Source organism: Neophocaena asiaeorientalis, unplaced genomic scaffold (assembly GCF_003031525.2).
Source record: "Neophocaena asiaeorientalis asiaeorientalis breed wild unplaced genomic scaffold, Neophocaena_asiaeorientalis_V1.1 scaffold77, whole genome shotgun sequence".
NCBI lineage: Eukaryota > Metazoa > Chordata > Mammalia > Artiodactyla > Phocoenidae > Neophocaena > Neophocaena asiaeorientalis.
Window position 1 is genome coordinate 8,986,426 of NW_020174645.1, and position 14,372 is coordinate 9,000,797.

At 48.2% G+C, this 14,372-nt stretch overlaps 1 protein-coding gene across 1 annotated transcript in view; it reads right to left on the reverse strand.

Annotated features, from left to right (window-relative positions):
• SRRM4 (serine/arginine repetitive matrix 4) overlaps positions 1–9,108 on the reverse strand; it is a 156,400-nt gene extending 147,292 nt beyond the window's left edge. The window contains exon 1 of the mRNA XM_024758711.1: positions 8,978–9,108. Coding sequence (XP_024614479.1) covers positions 8,978–9,108 — 131 coding nt within the window. The remainder of the gene's footprint in view (positions 1–8,977) is intronic.
• Between the last annotated feature and the right edge of the window lie 5,264 nt (positions 9,109–14,372).

Below are 14,372 nucleotides of genomic sequence, written 5' to 3' on the forward strand. Positions count from 1 at the left end.
TCACTTCTACTCTCTGAGCCTCAGTTTCCTCATCTGTAAAATTGGGTCTTCAAAATACCTCTCTCCTAAAGTTACTGTGAGGATGGAATCAGACAACAGATGAAACGTGTTTGGCACAGGGCTGGGCACATAATAACGTAAGGAGCTCGGCACACACGTTCCCACCATGAGCAAGTGCGCACACACACTATGAATGCACACGCGTCAGGCCCAGATGGCACCTCTCTTCCCGTAGGAGTGGTAACTGCCTTGTAAAATCCCAGCTCACTTGCCTAAGCTTCACTTTCAATGAAGCCAGAGAACAGTGATCCGCTGGTGTTTCTGCTCAGCGAACCCGGCAGCGGGATGTAAGCCCAGGGAATTCAGCAACGAAGGGATTCTCCTGATGAGAAACATTGCGTCCAGAGGATCTTAGTATTTGTTTGCAACAGACAAATGCAGACGTGAATTACTTAATGACTGTTTTAGGGTTCGGCATTGTTCCTGGATTTGGTTTGGCTTTGTCTCTATGACATCTTAATTCTGTGTTTTATTTCTCAGAGCTCTACATACAGGCTGTGGTATATGGGAGCTCCCTCAGCAAAATCTCCAGTGGAGATGGGGGAGGGAAGGAGGGAGAGAGAGAGAGAGAGAGAAAGAGAGAGAGAGGAGGGAAGGAGGGGGAGAGAGAGGGAGAGAAAGAGCCTGCGAGCGCAGACTGTAGCTTCAAGGGTGTGTGGCAAAGGGGGCCGTGAGGTGAGAGGGATAGTATAGATTTGCACCCATGGATATGAGAGATACACCAAGCCCTCACCGTCATGGGAATAAGATTTGCCACTTCTGTTTGGAAGTCTAAACAGTGTCTTTTTCAATTTCCTAATCTGATTGATCACAATCAGAGTGACGTGTAAATTTCATGTTTGTCCATAACACATGGAGGGGCCCAGCTAAGCTTCCGACTCAGCCATTCAAAGTCATTCCTGGTTGCACTAGAGTCGGGAGAGAGGAGCCAAGAGAAGCAGATCAGACCAGGGACCCTGACTGAGAGGGCAGGAGCGCCCCTGCGACCCCCTCCATCCCCCCAGCCTAGGAGCTGAGGACCTGGGAAGTCCTTAGATGTCTTACAAGGCCCTGCTTGATCTGTTTCCTGCCTATGTCTAGGGAGTCAGCTCCTGTCAGTCTCCCCCTCACCCATTCTGCTCCAGCCACACTGACCTCCTTGCTATTTCTCAAATACATCAAACATGCTTCCACCTCAGGGCCTTTGCACATGCTGTTCCCTCAAACACTTTCCCCCCAGTAATCCTCATGGCTGGCTCCCTCCCTTCTCCAGGTCCCTGGCCACTCCATCCAATAAAGCCATCCCCGCCCCCACCCTCTAGCCTTTTGCTCAGCTTCATTCTTTTTAAAAGCACTTACTACCGCCTGACCTTATATTATTTGTTTGTTTCTTCATTTACTATTTTTCTCCCCCATGAGAGCGGGGGGGCTTCATGCTGTTCACTGCTATACCAAGCAGGAGCTCAAGAAAATTGTTGAATGAATGAAGTACAGCTTTGGTTTTTAGCCACAGGCAGCTTCTTCTTCTTTGTACATTCATTCCCCGGTGGTTTATTTTCTCTTTGACATGTATGGGCTCCCTCTGCTCCCCCCAGCGTCGGTGGCTGCTTGAGGAATGAAGACTGGATTTTGTTTTAGCCAGCGCTGGACCATGAAGGACAAGAAACCTAACAGCCCATGCCCGAGTCTGTATCCTTAAGCCACTGACAGGGGAGTCAGGAGATTTCTATTATAAGGGCAGTTCCTTTCCATAGCCTCCCTTCATTAGCACTGACTGGGACTCCCCACAGATAATGCCCCCTCCAGAGTTTAACCTGCTTTTTCTTCTGGGAAAAGGAAAGCTCTTTCTTGAGACTCTACGGGGAGTAAAGGCTGTATTCATTCTGATCATTCCTTGCATTGTAGGTAAAACTGATGAAGAAAAAGAATCATTCCCATTTTACAGATGAGATAACTAAGGATTACTGTATGATAATAAGCAAGGGACTCCAGGTCTCACTGAGGGTCTCTTCTTCCTCTGGTTTTCCACATCCCCCTTTCTTTATTCCTACCTACATTTATAGTACTTAAGATGATCTGCCTCAGTCATACACACTCCTGTCTATGTCTCCCTTTGCTGCTAAATTCCGAGGCCCTCAAATGGAAAGACTGCATTTCATTCATCTTTTCCTCCCTGATGGGCCTGACACGTAGGAATAATAAAAACGATCATTTATTATTAATGGTAAGAGCTAACACTGATGGAGCCCTCACTGTGTGCCAAACAGTGCTTCCCATACATTAGTTCATTCAGTCCTCCCAACAGCTCTTGGAGGTGGCTGCTATTATTAGTCCCATTTTATGGATGAGGAAACTGATATTGAGAAGGTCAAGTTGCTTGCCAAAAGCCACGGAGCCAGTGAGCATCTGTAAACAGTAAAAGGAAACATTTCCTGCGATTAGTTTGCCTTCAGGTCCTGTCGGATTTTTAAAACAGCTCTGTACAAATCCCCAGGGGCTCTTTTAGGCGACTGTAGTGAGAATAATCTCACTACAACTCCGTGAGATGAATATTTCACCGATGGGGAAAGTGAAGCGTAGAGAGGTGAAGTGACTAACAGATTCCAGAGCTGGGAAGTAGCCCAGCAGAATGTCAGCCTGGGTCCACCTGACTTCAGAGCCCAAGCTCTTCACCATTCTACCTCTTCCACCCCAGAAATATTCTCTCTCACCTCAGAGAAAGTCTTACTAACAAGCAATTACAGAACTCCGGTTTCGTTAAGCCCCTGCGAACTCTTCCACCTTGCAGGAAGGTAAGTCCAGCCACTCTGAAAGAAACGATATTTTAAAAAATGTACTGTGCCCCTGTGGGATGACTGAGGTGCCATGGAGCAGAAGGCACCTGACCCAGGCTTCCATCCTCATTTATAGGAGGTAGGCTTTTTTAGGGACGTGGCCCCATTTTGGTGGCCTGGAGTCGGGGTGGAGTTAACGGAGACTGACACGGGCCTGGAAAGCACTTCCAAGTGACATTAAGTTCGACCTCCTGCCCCCGGACAAGCCGGCATGTTCACTCACCCAGCCACACAGACATCTATATCTAGAGAGCTTCATCCTGACACTAGTGAGAGTCAAATCTATTTGCAGTGTGTGTGTGTCTCCCAGCCTCCCGGGTTGCACTGACCAGCGTCCTCAGATTGTCAGGACCGGGGTGGGGCTGGGAGAGGGCTAATCTGATACTGGATCTGGACCATGTGTACTCATTCAATTAATGCATCCAACTTTCATTGAACATCTACCGCAGCTCGGGTCTCTAAGACAGCACAGCTGCCGGGTGAACATGGCAGTGTCAGAAACGATCCCCTCATTGACCCTGTACACCATTCAACCAATTTCACCTTTCAGAAGGAGAAAGGTTTGACCCAAACAGTAACACTCCCTTTCCCGAGAAAATGTTCATTCATCGCCAGGGCAAGCATTTTCCCTGACCCTCGTCTCCTGGCTCTTAACCACAGGACATCGCCTCCCAACAGCCCCTCACTCTGCTCCTAGAGACAGAGTCAGCACAAATGTGCTAACTGATCTCTTGGCACGAAGGGGAGACTTGAATTAAGTGGTTCAAAGGCATTTCCCCTGCCTTACAATTTGGCCGTCTTTCCCTTTATGCAGTAAAATCTCCAATAGTTTGGAATTTATGATCCTTTAGACAGGGACTGGGCTGAAGTCTGCTTCTGGACTATTCTGCACGGAAAGGATTTTCGAAGAAAATTAATAGCTTGCCCAACGAATGGTAAAGGGAATGCATAGTCTACTTAAGGGGGCCACCTCTCTAGCCCTTTACAAACACTCCTGTATCTACAAACAACTGAGATACTAATTACAAGTGATAGTTACGTGTTCATTAAGTCCTCAACTACTCTTTGTTGATCTGAATATTACAGTTTGAGTTGGCCTCCGACACTAGGTTTCCCACTTTGAGCCTAAACTTCTCAGGTGAAAACTTTTCTGGATTAAGCAATTAAAAAAGAGAATGACTTAATGCCAGGAAAACGACTGCACTTCTTTGGCAGGAACAAAAGAGGGGGTCTCCTACACTCCAAGTATCTTATTGATTCATGCTGGCTCTCTTCCAGCTGGTACAGGGTGAGGTTTGCCTGGGATACTTCCCATTAGAGCGTCCATCCTGGAAGAACCACCCACAGGCAACCCTTTTCACTCTTGATATGAACTACAAATGATATTGTCACTCTAGAGTTGATGGGCTAGGGGTTCAAACTATGGTTTTCAAGGGATTTGAGCCTTGGCTAGACTGGCAGTGCTTGGTCATCCCTACACAAAACAGAGTAATCTTCCATAGGGATGTCGTACCAATCCATTCTGAATCCAGACAATTCTTCACCAGCGCTCCACCCCCTAACTGAAAGCATCAGATCACAAAGCAGCTAACCTCCCCTCAGGGAAGGAAATATAGGACCTTACGGAGGAAAATATGGGACTGCTCTCATCCCACCCACCCCACCTCCTGTCGCCTGTCAGGAGCTGAAATCTCACAATTTTTATGGTCAGCATTATCAGGGTGAGAAATGGGTAGGCAGGAAAAACACAATACTGGAAGGAACTGTAGATTTCCTTTGGCCATTATAGCTCTGAGCTGTTTGTTTTAGAGGCAGTGCGTATTAAACAATCACTCTGTCCCTCGCACTGTGGGAAGTGCTTTACCTGACTCAGTCCTCCTAACTCACTGCCTGAGACAGCTACGATTATTGTTTCTATTTTCAAGCTGACAAAACAGGCTCAGCAAGGTAGAGCCACTTGCCTAAGGCACTCAGATAAACCGCAGAACCAAGTACCGGTGTTAGGGCCGAAGCTCAGCTCTGAGCCCTTAAGCACCGCCTCCCACACTGCTACACCGTTCGGACATTTGAGTCAGACATCTGCTCGCAACTTGATACATTATAAAGATATTGCCTCATCAAGTATGCCTCACAGAGGCGGAGAGGGAGGGACCAGGGGATGCTTTGCTTGGAGTAAGGTTGTATGATGTATGCATATTGCTATGAAATCAACGAATTGAATGTAAGCTTCTATCCTGGTACTAAATTATCTTCAGAAACAGACTTAAAATATCCTGGGGAAGTTCCTCAGTGGGTAGTAGCCCTCATCCATAAACAAGTATTAAGTGTGCAACCAACAGGACTGGCTGGTGGTTCCTCCTCCCCCTCCCCCAGCTCCCTGTAGACAGCTACTTGGGCAGATCCGCTGACTGTGAGCTGGGCCTCATTCATGGAACTAGACATTTCTGATGAGACCAAGTCCCCAGACTGCCTGTAGAGGAAGCTGCTGATGCTAAGCTCATGCCTCTGTCCCTTTCCTTCCTCAGAACTCTGCTTTAGAAACATGGTACTTTCACCCTTAAGTAAGCATAGAACCTTAAAAAGGAGGTAGAAATTGACCATCGCTGGATGTGGCTGGCGTGGGTGCAAATGTGGATGTTTCAGGCTTTACAGCCAGTCTGTTAAAAGACAACTCCAACCCAGCCCCTCCTGAAGACTTAAACGCAAAGTGGAATCTATCCTACAGAGAGGCCACGCCTGTTACAGAAGTATTAAAGAGGATCCTTTCAGCACGACATAAATTAGGGACTAAATGCTCAGACTTTCACCTCGGGAGTGGTTTTCAGGGGGAAGGAGACTCAGGAGTGAAATGACGCCTGGGTGGGGAGGGCTGGCTATTATGAGTCTCATATGGATTAGATCGGGATTTGCACAAAGCTGCAGAAGCATGCGGGGTGGGAGACCTCGTGAGCAATCCATATGACTGAGAGTATGACCAGGAAAAAAGGCATGACAGTAACAGACTGACAGGCAAAAGGTGAAGTTACCAAGCAAGGTGGCCATCAGGTATGCTTATCTGAATTAAAATACCACCAGGAATCTGCTCTCCTCTCCCTGCACCCCTGAAATACATGGAATACTCGGGACCAACTGCCACACTTCTAGTTTCCAATGAAATTTCCTCTAGTCCCTTCTACAAGGGCATATCCTTTGGCCAACGCAGCACCTGATTTGTCAACAGGAGGTGCACTCCGAAGGTGGAATGGATGGCAGAAACCCAGGAAGATAAAACCACCGATGTCAAAGCTCTCTACAAAGAACCTCCTTCCAAGCAGAGCAACACCAGCTTTTGGTGGCATTTGGTGTTACTGTTCCCCTTCTCCAGCCTGTGTCAGAGGATGTCCCCTCACCCCAGCCACAAATACTGGCTGCTGCTGCCGCCACTTGCCGTCTGCTACATCCTGCTGGCCCGTCATGTTTCTAGTTCAGCCATTCCCAACGTGGGGTACCCGTTTTTCTTAAAGACCTGTACGAGCCAGGTCTCTATCAGACTATGAAAAGTTCTCCAGTCTGAGTTTGATCCTTAAAATATAACTCCCCCATCAGTCCCCCGCCCCACACCCACTGGGGAGTTCAGATGCAGCTGTGCCACAACAGGCATTCTGTCCGAAGCACTTTCCCAGACATGTTTTCAATCTACTCCCTAATGCAGCCTGCCAGGATTAATAAATCCTCCAAGTGGTCTCCCCTGGTCCACTTCTTTCTTTTTCTCCCACCCAACCACTCATCCAACACCAGCAAAAGAAGAGTTTTCATTCAGCCTTGATTTTCCCTGACGGAGGGCACAGGCTTCTTCCTTTCGTTCTCGAACTCCTCTAAATTGAATGATCTATGAAAACAATTGGGTCTTCTCTGTATTGGAATGCTTCTGTTCCCCCCAACCTCCTCTCAGTTTCACCCCACATCTTCTTCTCCCTCTTTCTGCCTTTCTTTCATTTCTTCCCTCGTCCCCCCTCCATCACACTATTTCTATACCACCACCCGAGGATCGGTTCTTATGGCTGAGTTCAAAGCAATCAGATTCTTTTTGAAAAACCAAATAAAACTCTTCTGAGACCATCTTCACGATCTTGGAAGGCTCCTCCCTGACTCTTGAGCTCAGACTCCTGGTTCTGCGTGCTGGAGACCAGATAATTCAGCAGCAGCCGCCGCCAGGAAGGTGTGGAGGAGGGTGCTGTTTAGGGTGTATTTGAGGGAACAGCATATGGGCTTTTGTCAAAACAGTCAGAGCTCACTAGTTTCTGAGCTGAGCACGGAAATGTGCCGCTGTCTCTGAACAAGGCTTGAGCTAGTTCAATCCTCATCTCTTCTGGTACAACACCGCTAACTGCCGCAAATCCACCATTCCTTCACCCCCTGCCCTCGGACCAAGCAAGGTGGCCATCAGGTATGCTTATCTGAATTAAAATACCACCAGGAATCTGCTCTCCTCTCCCTGCACCCCTGAAATACATGGAATACTCGGGACCAACTGCCACACTTCTAGTTTCCAATGAAATTTCCTCTAGTCCCTTCTACAAGGGCATATCCTTTGGCCAACGCAGCACCTGATTTGTCAACAGGAGGTGCACTCCGAAGGTGGAATGGATGGCAGAAACCCAGGAAGATAAAACCACCGATGTCAAAGCTCTCTACAAAGAACCTCCTTCCAAGCAGAGCAACACCAGCTTTTGGTGGCATTTGGTGTTACTGTTCCCCTTCTCCAGCCTGTGTCAGAGGATGTCCCCTCACCCCAGCCACAAATACTGGCTGCTGCTGCCGCCACTTGCCGTCTGCTACATCCTGCTGGCCCGTCATGTTTCTAGTTCAGCCATTCCCAACGTGGGGTACCCGTTTTTCTTAAAGACCTGTACGAGCCAGGTCTCTATCAGACTATGAAAAGTTCTCCAGTCTGAGTTTGATCCTTAAAATATAACTCCCCCATCAGTCCCCCGCCCCACACCCACTGGGGAGTTCAGATGCAGCTGTGCCACAACAGGCATTCTGTCCGAAGCACTTTCCCAGACATGTTTTCAATCTACTCCCTAATGCAGCCTGCCAGGATTAATAAATCCTCCAAGTGGTCTCCCCTGGTCCACTTCTTTCTTTTTCTCCCACCCAACCACTCATCCAACACCAGCAAAAGAAGAGTTTTCATTCAGCCTTGATTTTCCCTGACGGAGGGCACAGGCTTCTTCCTTTCGTTCTCGAACTCCTCTAAATTGAATGATCTATGAAAACAATTGGGTCTTCTCTGTATTGGAATGCTTCTGTTCCCCCCAACCTCCTCTCAGTTTCACCCCACATCTTCTTCTCCCTCTTTCTGCCTTTCTTTCATTTCTTCCCTCGTCCCCCCTCCATCACACTATTTCTATACCACCACCCGAGGATCGGTTCTTATGGCTGAGTTCAAAGCAATCAGATTCTTTTTGAAAAACCAAATAAAACTCTTCTGAGACCATCTTCACGATCTTGGAAGGCTCCTCCCTGACTCTTGAGCTCAGACTCCTGGTTCTGCGTGCTGGAGACCAGATAATTCAGCAGCAGCCGCCGCCAGGAAGGTGTGGAGGAGGGTGCTGTTTAGGGTGTATTTGAGGGAACAGCATATGGGCTTTTGTCAAAACAGTCAGAGCTCACTAGTTTCTGAGCTGAGCACGGAAATGTGCCGCTGTCTCTGAACAAGGCTTGAGCTAGTTCAATCCTCATCTCTTCTGGTACAACACCGCTAACTGCCGCAAATCCACCATTCCTTCACCCCCTGCCCTCGGAGCCCTGGGATATCAAGAAAAGTTTCTCAGTCATCTCCCACCTCCACCGCCCACCCAAAGACAGCAAAACCTTTCAAACAGCAGCTGCCAGGTCAGCCGGTTGAGCGTCGCTCCCCTTAAAGACTCTCCGTCCCTTCCCACCAGCTGCCACCTCACACAAGCAATTCGTTCTCCCATGTTCCAGTGGGAGATACAGAGTAGTGACGGGAAAAGACAGGGGCTCTGGCCCGGCTGCCTGCCTCCACCCCGCAGGGCTCTGGGGCACAGGCCAGAAAGGGGGACCATCAGGGTCTCCCCTCTTAAGCAGGAGGTCATTACCTTGGCAGCGGCTTGCGGGCCGTGATACTGGCGACAATGATGCTCTCGGGACGCGGGGTGGCCACGGCTTTAAAGGTTCCTCGCCAGAACTTCTCAAAAAGCTGTTTCTCTCCTTGTTGAACGCTCGCCATGGCCAACCAAAAGGGCCCGGGGCTCCCGGGCGCTGTCCGAAGTGCTGAAACGAGGCTTCCGAACGGGGGCACACCCGGCCCCGCTCTCTGTCCGTGTGAGGCCGAGAAGGGTGGGGTGGGAGAGACAGGGGTTCAGGGCGGGGGATGGGCGCCTCAGCCCGGGCCGGCAGGGGAGGAAGAAGGCTTGTGCGCCGGTTCTCTCCGCCTTCTGGGTCGGCTCTGGGCTGCGCTCTGAGCTTGCAGAGCCTCCGCGCCCCAGGAAGGGAACGTTGGGCTGGCTTTCTCGGCAGCGCCGGAGAGAAGAGGCGACGGGGTCGTCCGTGTGTGCGTGCGCGTGTGAGCCCCGGAGCGCCCGGGTTTTGTCTCTCTCACAATGTGACGTTGGAAAAGGAGGCTGGTCGCGCGAGCCGCACTTTCCTCCCCGCTCTCCGCCTCTCCTCCGCCCCACCAACTCCCTCTGCCTTCTCAGCCTCCAGCCGCCATCTGCATAACAAAAGCCCACAGGTCGAGGGAGGAGAAAGGGCTGGGCGCGCGCCCGTCACCGGGGCCCCGCGGCTACGGAGTTGCAGCGCTGACCCCTGAGAAAAGCACTCGCGGCACCCCGAACTGAACCGGGCGTGAGATCCTGCTACCCAGCCCCCTCGCCTCCCCCTCCGCCGCGGGCCTTCCCCCTACCCTCTCCTGCCGTGCTCTCTGGGCCCGCCGCCTCCCTTCCCAACCCCTTCGCGAGTCTTGAAGATCTTCTATCACGGGAGAAAAAAAACTTAATCTATCCGCCCCCGCCAACCTGCCCCACCCCTCCGCCACCGCCCCACTTCTGGGAGGGGCTGTCTACAGCAGCAAGGGGACGGGGGACGTCTTCGGAATTCCTCTTTGCGCCTGGGTGCTGCGAGATCCCCACCACCCAGAAAGTGCCGTTTGATGGACCATCCGTCAACAATTCGGCCTCTCGCCATCTGCCGAGCCGGCCCCGCCCGCAGAGGGGTGCAGCGTTGCATCTGTGCACGCGGCTCTAAGGGCTATCTCTTTTGTGCCTCACTGCCAGCCAGCCCAACGTCCTGCTGCCAAACCCATCCAAAGAAAAGGGTGCCCACACCCCACCCCACCCCATCCACTCCTGCGGAACTCTGCTGCAGCCGCTTTTCCTTAAGACAGCTTGTCTCGGGAGAGGAGTCCGTTTTGGAAAGGAAAGCTTTGGGGGGTGGGTTTTGAGGGGGACATCGGAAGATTATAGGGGGATACTCTTCTGTCTCCCCATCTGTTACCCCTTCCCAGCCCAGCCCTAATCCCAGAAAGTGGAAGTTCAGAATCACAATAAAACCTAGACGCAGAAGGTCTGGGCAGAATTTCTCTCCTTCACGCCCGGGGTTTTCATTAAGGAAAAGAGACACGGGACCCCTCAGCCCATCTCTCCCTTGGAGTCCTTTAATCTCAGCAGAGTTGCTACTCCCACTCCCCAGACTTCGCATTCCTGGAAGGAGGCTTCGCCAAGTCTTAAAGGCCTCCCAGCACCTGGCACTGGGTCTTGGCCACAGTGGGAATAAACTTCTTGCTGATGGTGATAGCGATGGGGACCAAAGGGACCAGGGCACCAATGTGAACTTCCGAAACTCGCTGAAAGGCAACAGGAGGGGAAGAGGAGAGAAGGGGGGGGGGGGGGAAGGAAGAGAGGACTCCTGAGTCACCGAGCATCCTTCCAGAAGTGTATCTACATTTGGATTTTTGGGTATTTGGATATTTGCGTGTCTGCTTGTGTGAGCGCCTGAGAGCACTGATCGCTCAGCAGTGACCCCTTCTGGTCAACAGCTAGAGATGCATTTGCTGGCTTCTTGATGTGGGTTGCCCTGCCAGCAGGTGGAGGTAAGGGCTGGGGAGCTTGGAGGTGAAGGAAAGTGGAGGCTAGGCCCAGATGTGTTCCCTTCTCTCCCTCCTGCCTCAAATTCCCCACTCTCCCATCACTCTCAGGCACTATTTCCCACCCTGAAGTTGCTGTCATTTGAAATGCCATTGAGAACTGGCTCTTTAAGTAGCCCGGGATATTTGACACCATCCTTAGTCATGACATTGTGGTCTGAATTGAGTCACAGGCCGGGGAGAGGTAGATGGGATCCTACCCCCACCAGATCAATCAACATTTCCCAGCATGTTCCTGTTCTAAGTTCTTAGAATGTTGATAAAGTTTCCATTTGCACAATATTGTCTCTTTTGAACCTGAATAGCAGCCAGGTAAGGTGGGAGGGGAAGCTGTTGATATTGCATTTTAAAGGTGAGGAAGTTGAGGTGTAGGATGGTCAAGTGACTTGCCCAAGGTCATTCTACAAGAGCAAAGGAAGTCTGTACGAAATACAGTTTCTGGTTTTTCGTGGTGGATAGGAGATCTTGGGATACCAGGCACCCCAGGGTGGCACACTGTGAAAACTGTCAGATACCAAAGGAGGCACATACTGAGAAGCACACAGTGTTTAGACTTCTAAGTTGGGAGTCTTGGATGATAAATTCAGGGCCTCGAAGCCAGACTGCCTGCCTGTGTTCAAATCTCAGCTCGGCTATTTCCTAATTGTGTGGTCTTGGAAGAGTGACTTCACTTGTCTATGCCTCAGTCTCCTCATCAGTCACATGAAATTCTATAAAAATCAAATACCATGTGTGTAAATGGACTTTAGGTCTGGCTTCTCCAATGCGACTCAAACTCCAGTTCCTCCATCACTTTATCAATGCGTACCCACCTTGTTCTCATTCCCATAGGATATTGCTCTCTGTTTTACCAGGTGCAATCAGTCACCATGCTGAGACCTTTCAGTATGCTGGTTAATGAATACAAGCATGTGGCACAATCACTGCCTATCCTCTGTGCTACGCCGGTGTCAGCACTCTTTCTGAGACAAGACCTCAGAATCCTTCTCAACACATTCTTTAGATAGCCACCACTAAGTGGTTGGAGTTGGCATTCCAATTAAAATCAATTTGCTGGCCAAGTCTAGAGAGTACTTCTTTACCTGAACGACATTGTTCTTTCATTAGAAAAAGGGAGACCAGGGAGAAGGGATTCCAGGATTTGCAAACCCAGGTACTCTAGAGCAGGAGCTAAAGAGGTTCTTATACGTCCTTCTCTCTGATGATGCAAAAAGGCAGCACCACCAGCTCAGAGAAATAGCTGCCCCTCCTCCTGAGGCAGTTCAAATCCCACCTCACTAACATGACTGTGTTGAGGTAAACCCCTTACTCTCTCTGTCCATAAATTCTCTGAGTATAATATGGCTAATCATTATCCACCATCATCAAGGGACACCAGGGTACTTGACAGTCTGTACCCATTTCCAAAAGTCCAGTGAACAGTAAATGATTCAAATAATTCCTGAGATAATGGGAAATATGATAATGAGACCAATTCATCTATCTTTGTGCCCTTAAACAGGATCATGCTAAACTATTCAAATTACAAGATTCTGTATTTTTTCGTACAGACTTTTAAGGAGAAAAAATGATTCTATTACTCAGGGCTTACTAATCCTCACTTCTTGAAAGTTCTACGTTATGTTTAATCTGAATCCCACCTTCTCTAATATCCATTTCTCTTCTGGAATATTGATATAAACTGCTCCAAATGCCCCTGGACCAACATGAATAAACCAGGAGTCCTCCTTCCCTGGTTGCGTAGTTCCCAAGAGTCTATAAGACAAATACATTCATTGCTGTCTCAGATAATAATAACTGCACTTATTGAGTAAGTGTTACTATGTTCTATGTTCTAGTCACCATTTGTGTTAAACCTTTGATAAACGTTATCTCATTTAGGGCAGAGACCTAAATAGACATTTCTCCAAAGAAGACATCCAGATGGCCAACAGGCGCTAATTATTAGAGAAATGCAAATCAGAACTACAATGAGGTGTCACCTCACACCAATCAGAATGGCCATCATTAAAAAGTCTACAAATAATAAATTCTGGAGAGAGTGTGGAGAAAAGGGAATCCTCCTACACTGTTGGGGGGAATGTAAATTGGTGCAGCCACTATGAAAAACATTACGGAGGTTCCTCAAAAAATTAAAAACAGAGTTGCCATATGATCCAGCAATCCCACTCCTGGGCATATATACAGAGAAAACTCTACTTTGAAAAGACACATGCACCCCAATGTTCATAGCAGCACTATTTACAATAGCCAAGACATGGAAACAACCTCAATGTCCATCAACAGATAAATGGATAAAGAAGATGTGGTATATATATAAAATGGAATACTACTCAGCCATAAAAAATAATGAAATAATGCCATTTGCAGCAATATGGATGGACCTAGAGATTATCACACTAAGTGAAGCAAGTCAGAAAGAGAAAGACAAATATCATATATCATCACTCATATGTGGAATCTAAAATATGATACAAATGAACTTATTTACAAAACAGAAAACAACTATATGCTTCAATTTTAAAAAAAGCATTATCTCATTTAATCCTTCTCAACAACTCTATGGGAAAGGAACTATCATTGTCTGAATTTTGCAGATTTGGAAACTGAGTTTCAGAGTGGTAAGAGGATTCAGTGTGTGCAAAGACCACATATTGAAAGAGTTGGGTACACACAAAAAAGAGGCTGAAGACCAGAGAACACAGTTAGTGATGGAAGAATGGAGGAGAAATGGAACCGTTAGTGATGGAGGAATATGCTCCATGCGATGAAATGAGAGCACTGCCATTATTCTGCCCAATTTTAAAAGCCAATGACACTATATCATTATTTATCAAAGTAAGGTTCCTTGGAACCCTGGTGGCACCCCCCCCTCCCCCGCCACAGAAGGTTTTAGGTGGTAACCAGGCAGATGGAGTATTAAATAACCTCAGAGTACATGGTCATGTATGATGAGAAAGTATTCCTTTTATGACTTGCCTTCCTAGCTATTAGGTTAGCCCCAGAAGTAAATCTCCATATTTTGATTTTCTGAAAATGTCTTGAACACATCTCTTAGGACTTACTTTTCAACAATGAGAAAGTGACTTCAGATTCAGGGGCATGGACAACTAGTATTTAGTAATGCTGCTTTGCCTTCATTGTATTTATTTTTATAGCTATCTTCCATTATTGGCATGTGACACTAATTTTTCCTTTCTAAAATGTCCTCTTTAAGGAAATTTGTTAGGTAAAGAGGTGATTCACGTTTGAACAACTTTTTACTATAGACAATTTCAAACATATTCAAAAGTAAAGATTAGCATAAAGTACCCGTTTCTCCTGTGTACCCATTTCTAAGTTCAACAATT